This window comes from Nannospalax galili, unplaced genomic scaffold (genome assembly GCF_000622305.1).
Source record: "Nannospalax galili isolate Female #2095 unplaced genomic scaffold, S.galili_v1.0 scaffold891, whole genome shotgun sequence".
Classification (NCBI taxonomy): Eukaryota; Metazoa; Chordata; class Mammalia; order Rodentia; family Spalacidae; genus Nannospalax; species Nannospalax galili.
This window is the reverse complement of record NW_008330576.1, coordinates 401,454-411,876: the sequence shown is the minus strand read 5'-3', so window position 1 is coordinate 411,876 and position 10,423 is coordinate 401,454. Positions and strand designations below refer to the sequence as shown.

Below are 10,423 nucleotides of genomic sequence, written 5' to 3'. Positions count from 1 at the left end.
TTAATTTGGCTTCTTCCTTAATTTGCTTTTTATAGCAGACATGTTAATTTCATTTTGAACATGATATGCCAAATATCCTGAACTCCCAGGAATGAAGTCATGTAACTCCCCCAGGAATTTCTCCATAGCATCGATCGATATATAACCTATAAGATAAGAAGAAGTATATACACATTTGAAATCCTACATACTATTTGATTTTCAGTGTTTTTATTAAAAAATTTAAAGAACATATTTTAGAAAGAACTAAAAAATAATTTTAGTGAAAAGATTCTTCTTGAAAGATGTTAGTGGGAAACCCACTCCTCCTTCTCCACAATCATCTACCACCTTTCTAAAAAAAAATAAATAGGGGCTGGAGAGATGGCTCAGCAATTAAGAACACTGGTTGCTCTTGTAGAAGACTTGGGTTTGAATCCCAGCACCCACATGGCAGCTAACAACTGTCTGTAACACCAGCCCCAGGGGATCCAACAGCCTCTTCTGACCTCCAAGGGCATTGCATGACATGGGTGCACTTAACTACATGCAGGCAGTACATGCATACACATAAAATAAAAATAATAAAAATTTTTGTTGCTATTTGTTTGAGACAAAAATCTCGCATAGCACAAGGTGACCTCAAACTTGATATGAAGCCAAGGATGACCTTAAACTCTTGATCTTCTTGTCTCTACCTTCCAAGTACTGGGATTACAAGGATACTCCCCATGTCCCACTTATGCAGTGCTGGGTATTGAACCCAGGCCTTTGTGCATGCTAGGCAAGCACACTACCAACTGAGCTGCACATTACCAGTCCTCAACATCATTTTTTAAACTTTTTAGTTTACAAAATAATGATTTTTAGCCAGGCGTGGTGGCGCATGCCTTTAATACCAGCACTGGGGAGGCAGAGGCAGGCGGATCTCTGTGAGTTCAAGGCCAGCCTGGTCTACATAGTGAGTTCTAGGACAGCTGGGGCTACAGGGAGACCCTGTCTCAAAAAGACCAAAAAAATCATTTTTATTATGACACTTTCATGCAAATATATGATTATATTTTGGACATTATCTGTCTCCTCTCTTCGACCCACCTTCCCTCCTCACTGTTTTTTGTTTGTTTGGTTGGTTGGTTTTTTTTTTGGTTGTACCCAGGCATCCAAGCTGGTCTAGAACTCACTTGTAGCCCAGGCTGGCATTGAACTTATAGCAAGTCCCTTACCTTGGCCTCCTAAGTGCTGGGACTGTAGGCATGGACAACCACACCTGGCTTTGTCCTAACTGCTTTTGAAAAACATAGATATTTGATAAACTACTTTAATTACTGAGAAATTACTGGGGCTGGAACATAAAAGTACTTAAACCAAAGTGACTGGGAATAACTGGCTCAGACCATAGTATCTCTCCAACTACTTACTAACAGTACAAACAGCCAATCTTCTCTATTTGAGCAGACAAAACTTCCAAGCACTGATAATACTGGAATAATATTCTTTAGTGAAAAATTAATAGTAAATCAATACTACTGCTCAGTCAATAAAAGTTATGGGTGTAATTTTGATGTCATTAACAATCTGAAATAGATATAAATATCAAAAAAGAAACCCTGCCCAATGCAAAGAGCTTAGGGACTCGATGATTTTAAACAGTAACTTGATAGCAACTGTTTACTATTTGAATGATATTTTTATGTAATGCAAATGTTTGTGGTTTATACTGAAATTGAAATCTAATTTATAAATAAACACTGTATGTAAAAAAAATCTAGGCGAGCCCAACTATGATTTAGAACAGAACGACCATTAATAGCAACAGAATATTTATACAGAGTTTGTTTTAGTCATAAACAATAAACTCATAGCTTAAAAAATTAAGAATACAGTCATATAAAATTAGCACCTTTTTATTTTTTATTTTTTGGTCTTTTTGAGACAGGGTAAGTTGGTCTTGAACTCACAGAGATCTGCTTCCTGAGTGCTGGGAAAAATTAGTATCTTTAAATATATTTTAATCATAGTTATTTGCTTTATTAGCTCTTAAAATTTATTTTTTTTATTTTATGTGTATGAGTGTTTTGCCTGTGTGTATGTAGGTATACCACATGCATGCAATGCCCATGGAGGTCAGAAGAGGACATCAGAGATATATCTGATATCAGAGGGGAATCATAGAAGGAGAAACAGTCTGAGTTAGAGTTGCTTTTTTCCTTTTATATCTTCAGTAGGACATTTAAAATGCCATAGATTATTATAGAACTTTCAAATAGTTATGTCAATTTTATGTTGAAATTACAGAACTCTATTATAAGCAACTTTAAACAAAATAGAGCTTAATGGAAGGTCTGTGCTCTACCAGTAGTGTTGTGCAGAAGGCAGGCATACTGGGGGACTCAGCGTTAACCAGGATCAGTTCTTATCACTTTCTCCCTGGTATCAAGCTTTGCTCTACATTTTAAGCCCATTTTCCTTTTCTGAGGCAAGCCGTCTTTCCTCTAATTGCAGAAAATATGGTCATTTGAGTGTGGCTTAGTAGTAAAGTACCTGCTTAGCATGCATGTTATACCATGTCAAAAATTCCAGGTATTCGGTCCAAAAGCAATTGCTGGGATTGCAGAACAAACTCATGTTTTAGAAAAACGTCCGCTCCTGGGCTGGTGAGATGGCTCACTCCGTAAAGGAGCTTGCCATCAAACCTGACCACCTGAGTTCAATGACTGGAACCCATATGGTGGAAAGAACTGACTCCATAGGGTTGTCCTCTGGCCTCCACATGTGTGCTGCGTATGCAAGCCCACACACATACATCACACACACACACACACACACTACACACATATGTATATACATACATATATATATTTGAATAACAACACATGACAGAATTAATGGTATGTCATTTCTGAGAAAAAAAGGACTGGCTTCTATCCTGGGTATCCCTCTTGCTGACTTGTGGGTTTCTTACCCAGAGAGAAACAAGCTACAGTGTTCTGAACAACCTTTATGAAAAGGTCCATGTGGTGCAGAATGTTTGGCCAAAACTGAGCAAGGACTCAAGACCTGGTAACAACCACATGAGTGAGCTTTGAAGTGGACTGTCCACTCCCAGCTGTGCATTAGGATGACTGTACCCTTGCTGACAACTTGACTGAAAAGTTACAAGATTCTGAATAAGGAGTCAGTAAATACGTTCCTGGCTCTGACTCTCTGAAACTAAAATAGTAAGTGTTCATTACTGTTTTGTCCTGATATCTTTTTTCTTTTCTTTTTCACTTTTGTTGAGACAGGGTCTCATGTATCCCAGTCCGGTTTCAACCTGTTTCGCAGCTGAGGTTGGCCTCCACCTCTAAAGTGCTAGAATTACAGGTGTGTGCCACTATGCAGCTTCTGTGGTGCTGGGGATTAAACCAAGGGTTTTGTGCATGCTAGGAAAGCACTCTACCAAATGAAGTTCAAGTTCATCCCCAGGCTGTGGGTTTTTTTTTTTGTTTTTGTTGTTTTGTTTTGTTTTTTGAGATAGGATCTCACATAGTAGTCCAGATGGCCTGCAACTCACTATGTAGCCCAGACTACAAACTCAGTGATTCTCCTGCCCAACCTCCCAAACGATATTTACAGATGTGAGCCACCATGCCATCTATATGGTCATTGTTTTAAGCTGCTAATTTTTGGAAATATTTTATACATACCACCAATAGATAACTAAGTAGTGTGTATGTTGGATTCCTCATTTAATTACTGGAATCATTTGGAGATTTTTGCCAGTATAAAGTACTTACAATTATTAGTAATTGTTTTCTTTTCTTTAGTAATCACAAATGTAACTTATCAATTAGAACTTATCATGGTTGATAACAAGTGATATCAAACTGAGAAGACTTAATGACAGTCAAAAGCAATAAAACAAAAACTTGTAATAGTAAGGGGTCATTTGGCAAGGTCTGGAGATACTTTTGTCACAACTGGGGAAGAAGTTGTATGACTAGCACCTAGTGGGAAGAAGCCAGAAACTCAGCTAAACATCTTACAATACTGCATAAAATTGACACTCATCTATCTCTGCCCAAATAATGCTTTGGTATAAAATGCCAGCAGTATCCCAGTTCAGAAGAACAGAATGACAGAATAGAAGCTTGTTCTAAGACAAAGCTCAAGCTGTGTTTTCTATAACCAAAGACCTCAATTCTATTTTCAGAAATTTAAGTCACTGAATTTAACCCATTTTGAGAAAGAGACAGTCAAACTGTAGTAATGTTACCAGAGTTGTTAGGTTGAGAGCCCAGGCCATAAGAACGCTAACAGGCCAGGCTGGGCCACCTGCCCTCAATAGCCCAATTAAAGAGATAAATATAGAAAAAGAAGATAAAGGTGAATTGATCAATATAAGCACATTGGGAAGAAGAACCAGTGACATGCGCTACTATGCCCCACCGCATCTTTGAGGTCCTGATATGAGGTGCAGGTTGGATAGAGGGCAAGAGCTAAGCAGTATCAGTTAAAGTGTGGTCCTGCCCATCTTCATGGTCCAGGCTCCATTCTCTCAAGCAAGGTGATCTGACAGGCTGTAAATCTCTTTTCTGGAGACAAGCTCATACTCTGGCTGGTCCCAGGCTCCCAGCTTTCCTTATCCCAGCATGAGTTTGCTGGGGAAATTCACTTCCAATTTCTTGGGGACCACTGTTTTAATTGACTGGTAGTTGAAGGGAAGGGAACAAGTATCTCTTTAGAATATCTTCATTCCTGCCAGGATGGTGACAGAATCAAAATTTTATACTACAGCCTAAATTAGAATGAACCTTCACTAATCATCAGAAGTTGATTTTTTCCAAGAAATGATTCTTCCTGTGTAAGTAAAAGGGTATACATAATAAGGGAAGTGGCAGTTCCTACTAGCCGAGTTGCCCTGAAGATGGGCTGGATCCACCCACTTTTCTAAATCCTGGAACTTTTCTCTTTTCTGCCTTTCTTTTGAATGCTGGCCAGAACCTAAGTGTGCCTCTTCTGATGCTTTGGGCTTCCTCACTTTTTCTCCAACACCCTCCTCCCCACCATGCAGCCATGTGCCATGCAGCGGCTAATCTCCATGCCAGCTTAACTCTTGGTCTTCTCCATTCTCTTCCTTCTGGTATCTGCTGAGATTTATACAGTTTGCCTGTCCTGGGGATTTTCTTTTATACTCTAATAAAATTTTACTGTTTGAATAAACTTTGGCTTTGTTTGACTTGTTGTAGATTGGGGGGCAGTCTAAATATGATTGAGATGTATTGCGGGAAATGCACACAAAAATTCAATAAAAATATACATTGAGAAAAATAATGAAAAGGGAAGTATGTGTTGTTTCACATCAAAATTAAAGGCAAGTAAATTATCTCTAGAAAATGATTCTTTCTAATAAAGTACTATTAAACTAATATAGAAAAGTAAAGGAATGAAATAATTATTCAACTCATCAGAAAATTTTACTTTAGTTCTATCAAGAACATCAACAACAGATAACTATGGATTAAAACTGTACTTTAAAATCTTGTAGGCTGAAGGTATAACAATGATATAGTATGTGCTTAGTGAAAGGTTTTGGGTTTGGGGTTCAAGGGGGACACTGAGGTGCACTGTTCTTTAGGGTAAGAATGTAAGATGTAAGAACATAATGTTAGAAACTTGCTGCTGCTCAGGACACAATACTTTGCAGAACTCTCTCCCTTTCATACACACTGACACGACATCCTACTGAGACACCCTAGCTAACAGATTTCCCTGGATCTCTCACCTGAAAGTTTACATCAAAAGGAAGTTTTGGTCACACATCCTACTCCCTCTCCACCCCCCTACCCCTGCCTCCTGTCTGGGAATAAGAATCTAGCTTCATGCTTATGCTGTGAAACCTCCCCCAGCCTCAGAAAGGTATAAAAAGAGATCCCACTTCTACCACATGGACATTGATTCTTCTCTTCAGCAATCCCGCTATACTGTCTCTGGTGCTAGGGACCTGAACTCTCCTCAGAGCCCCTGCCATGCTGTTGTCTATACATAGCATTAATAACTTTTATAATACCTCACTCCCCAGTTATCTGTCTCAGTGTACTTGGACCCTACACTCCCACCCAAAACCTTTCATTAGAAGAGTTATTAACACCATAGACATACATACAGACATAAAGACAGCAGTATACCAGGGGCTCTAAGGAGAGTTCAAGCACCTAGACAGAGTGTGTGTGTGTGGGAAGGTCCCTTCTTATAGGTCTCAGAGGAAAGGGAAGGTTTCATATCATGTAGGTGGTTGGTGAGTAGTCTGCAACAAGGACTCACAGCCAGGCTGACCCTGATTCTCAGCTGTTGGCAGGGGAGTGGGAGGGAGGGTTTTGCATTGCCAGGAAGGAAAGTACAATTCTGATGATATGGGGGAAGAGAGGAGGAGGGACACATCTAGTTAAGGTGTACCCATTTTACAGGTAGCCCTCCGATGCTGCAGTAGGCAGTCTGAGGCTGTAAACTTCCATGGAGAAGTGAGAATGGCACCCGCCACCCTCCTGCAAGCTGGGCCCCTGGGGAAGTCTGCTACAGGGTCACAGATTCAGGTAGGCTCTCAGTATGGGGCTGTAAGAAAGAGGCTGTTACAGGTTGGTATGATCTGAGCAGCAGCAGTCCATCTGGATTCCAATACTTGGCACATTCAAGGCCTTGGGTTCAATCCCCAGCACCTAATAATAAGAATACCTGTACTTTTAACATGGCTTTTTTTTTTCAGTTGGTTGATTGGTTGGTTTTTTTGAGACAGGGTCTCTCTATCTCACTGAGATCCACCTACCTCTGCCTCCCAAGTGCTGGTATTAAAGGTGTGTGCCACCATACTTGGCCATTGCTATGTTTTAAAAATAGCTTTTTAAATCTTTTTTTTTCCCACTGTTATCAATGACCTCACTGAATCTTACCCATATCAAACTAAGTAACCACCTTACTCAGAACTACCCAAATAACCAGTGATTAATTTTCAATTGGTTTCTTTAATTCCAACCATCTCAACTTTTGTAATCTCATCATGGCAGGAATAAAGATATTTTATTCTATTTTTTATTATTTAAAAAATTTAAATTTATTTTTATTTTATGTGTCTGAGTGTTTTGCTTGAATGTATATAGTGTACCATGTGCATGAAATGCCCACAGAGGCCAGAAGGCATCAAATTCACTAGAATTGGAGTTATATATTGTTGTTAGCCTCCATGTGGGTGCTGGGAACCAAATTCCAGTCCTCTGCAAGAGCACCCAGTGCTCTTAATCACCGAGTCATCTCTCTAAAGGAAGATTTTTTTTTTTTTTTTTTGTCTTAGATACCCTTGTGGTCTTCCCTTTAGCTATTAGGCTATTGAAAAATAGAACCCAAGAAATTGGAATTTCCTCAGGCTTCTCTAAGCAGTGCTAGCTTGAGGGCGAGCTTGCTTCCTGGAAGAGGATTTTCCACAGATTGTCAAAACACCTTGCAGGAGAGACTGGAGCTGAGATAAGATGATGGGCAGGATCACACCTTGCCTGATACTACCTAGTTGTACAAACCTCCTGCCCTCCCTTCAAACCTAAATCTCATATTAGGACCCTGAAGATGAACTTGGGGAAGGGGGGAATCACTCTTTGTTCCTCTCCCAATGTGGCCACATTGAATAAATCTCCTTTCTCTGCTTTTCCTATTACTTTGTCTCTTTAATTAGCTTAGCTGATTAGAGCTGTCAGAAACCAGGCTCTGATCTTAAAACTCAGGAAACAATTTCAGTTTTGGTTTGTTTCTTCTCCTCATGTGGGCACTCATGCAGGATGGGGTAATCCATGAACAGTCTCTTTAAAATCTGTCTTATAGGCCTATGTATGTGTGATGGACCAGGGAAAGAGGATTATTATAGTTCATCAAATTTTCAAAGAAAACTATGACTGGGGCTGACCATATAATTTATCTAATTCTAACACTTAAGAGTAAAGCCTGGCCCGGCGTGGTGGTGCACGCCTTTAATCCCAGCACTTAGGAGGCAGAGGCAGGCAGATCTCTGTGCATTCAAGGCCAGCCTGGTCTACATAGTGAGTTCCAAGACAGCTGGGGCTACAAGGGAGACCCTGTCTCAAAAAGACCGAAAAAGACCATGGTGCTAGGCATGCAGGGGGCCCCAGGTTCCATACCCAGCACTATAAAAACAAATGAAAAGAAACAGAAGAACTGATGCCAGAACCTGTAGAAATAAACGGGGGCTGTCTCATACAAGTAAGAGCAAGTGTTCACCCCACCTAAAGACCCCTGTTTTAGCACAGAAAATACAAAGCCTATGCTTGGGTCCATTCTGTAGGTTATTTTTTCAGCAGATGAATGGCATTTCTCATATTACCATGTGTAAAAGAGGAGTCTCTGCTTGCTGGACATTTGAAGAACAAAAGCTTTATCCTGTACACTAGTCCATTGTTTCTTCCCTAGCTGAGATTAGTCTAATTTTTATTTTATATTACCTGTTACCATGTTGTTTACTGGATAATTCTGAAGTGGGAAGTACATCTGCTTTTCTATGACTGGAGTCCTTATAAAATGCTTCTCTGCACTATAAAAATAAACATATGAAGGTCACATACATATTCAATTTTGAAACTTATAATTGAGTGTATTCCAGGCAATGTATACAATAATTTAATAGCTCTTTAATCGAGTTTTAGTCTTATTTGGATGAAAATGTTAATTGTGAACTGCTTTTGTGATTCTAAGAAAGGGACCATATAGCTATTTTTGGTTTTCTTAGCTACTTCACAAATTAAATAAATATTGATCATATAGAGGTCTGGGTCTTCTCAATATCCCTGAAAGCACAATAATAATTTATAATTAAATAAAATAGGACTGGGAATATAACTCAGTGGCAGGGCTTTTGCCTAACATGCATGAGGCCTGGTTCAATCTCCAGCACTGCCAAAAATAATATAATTATATACATACATGTTGATGTATATATACACACAAGTGAAATCTTAAATATGCCAAAAGAAAAGCACAGTAGACTCTATAAAAGGTCATAGCACTTTTGTAATTCAGTATTCAAATAATTAAGACTATATTAAACTAGAAAATATTTCCATAATTTACCATAACAAGTAACAAAACAATGTTTGGGAAACCGATGAGGTACAATGAGATTTGAAGCAATTTCTGAATTTTTTAAAAAAGTTAAATTATGTTTAATGTGGTTATACAGTATATTTAGTTATACTTATCTTTTAAAAGCTGAAAAGCTTTCAACAAAAATACTCCATTTTCCTTTCTTTCTTTTCTCTTTTTTTAGAATTGAATCTGGTTATGTTGCCCAGACTGATCTGGAATTCCTGGGGTCAAATGATCCTCTCAAGTAGCTGAAACTACAGGTGTACATCATCATACCCAACAAATGTACTATTTTCTAACTATTTTCTATGCATAAAAACAGCATTTATTAGACTTCATATACATAAAAAAATAGTGTGTGGAAATGAAATCCTCAATAACAGTCATCAATAACTTCATTTTTATAAAAAATAAAATTGTATTAATAAAAGGCTTTATTTCCAATTTTTTAAAAATTAGGTTTAACAAAAAATGTTCCAAGAGAAACCATGTATCAGTTAAATGAGATCCCCCAAATAAAGAAAAAGTGTTCTCAGAAAAGTCTGAGATTAAACCCATTTGTATATTTGAACAGGAGTGTAAATTGGTTTAACTTCTATTAAAGGCCATTTGATAAGAGCTATCAAAAGTACAAATACACATGCCTACTGACCTAGTAATTTTCCTTCTATAAAATTATCCTACAGATACTTGCACACATACAAAAGGACTTGTAAGGAAGCACTGTTTTTAATAGCAGATTAGAAAAAAGCCAGTTACACTGGGCGTGGTGGTGCACGCCTTTAATCCCAGCACTCAGGAGGCAGAGGCAGACAGATCTCTATGAGTTCAAGGCCAGCCTGGTCTACATTGTGAGTTCCAGGCCAGCTGGGGATACAGGGAAACCCTATCTCAAAAAGACCAAAAAAAGAAATGAAAAAAGCCAGTTACATTAAATTAGGAACAATAAGATGGCTTAACTGGTAAGGTACCTCCCACCAAGCTTGATGACCTGAATTAGATCTGCTGACATGTACACTTCCATCACATACACACACAAAATAAAATAAGTAAAATTTAAAAACTCAAGCCAGGCTGGACATGGTGACACATGCTTTCAGTCCCAGCACTTGGGAAGTGGAGACAGGTAGATCTCTGTGAGATCGAGGCCACTCTGGCCTACATAGCGAGTGCCAGGCCAGCTGGAGCTACAGGGAGATCCTGTCTCAAGAAAATAAAATAATGATAATAATAATAATAATAACAACAATAATAATAATTATTATTATTATTTCAAGCCAGACAACAAAGGAAGGATGCAATTTATCAAACTAGCAAAAGGATA

At 38.6% G+C, this 10,423-nt stretch overlaps 1 protein-coding gene across 1 annotated transcript in view; it reads right to left on the bottom strand.

The window, feature by feature from the left end:
* The window catches only part of Terb2 (telomere repeat binding bouquet formation protein 2), a 30,076-nt gene continuing 19,653 nt past the window's right edge, over nucleotides 1-10,423 (bottom strand). Inside the window, exons 6-7 of the mRNA XM_008849452.1 lie at nucleotides 8,460-8,548; nucleotides 1-146 (exon numbers count right to left, since the gene is read on the bottom strand). Coding sequence (XP_008847674.1) covers nucleotides 1-146; nucleotides 8,460-8,548 — 235 coding nt within the window. The remainder of the gene's footprint in view (nucleotides 147-8,459; nucleotides 8,549-10,423) is intronic.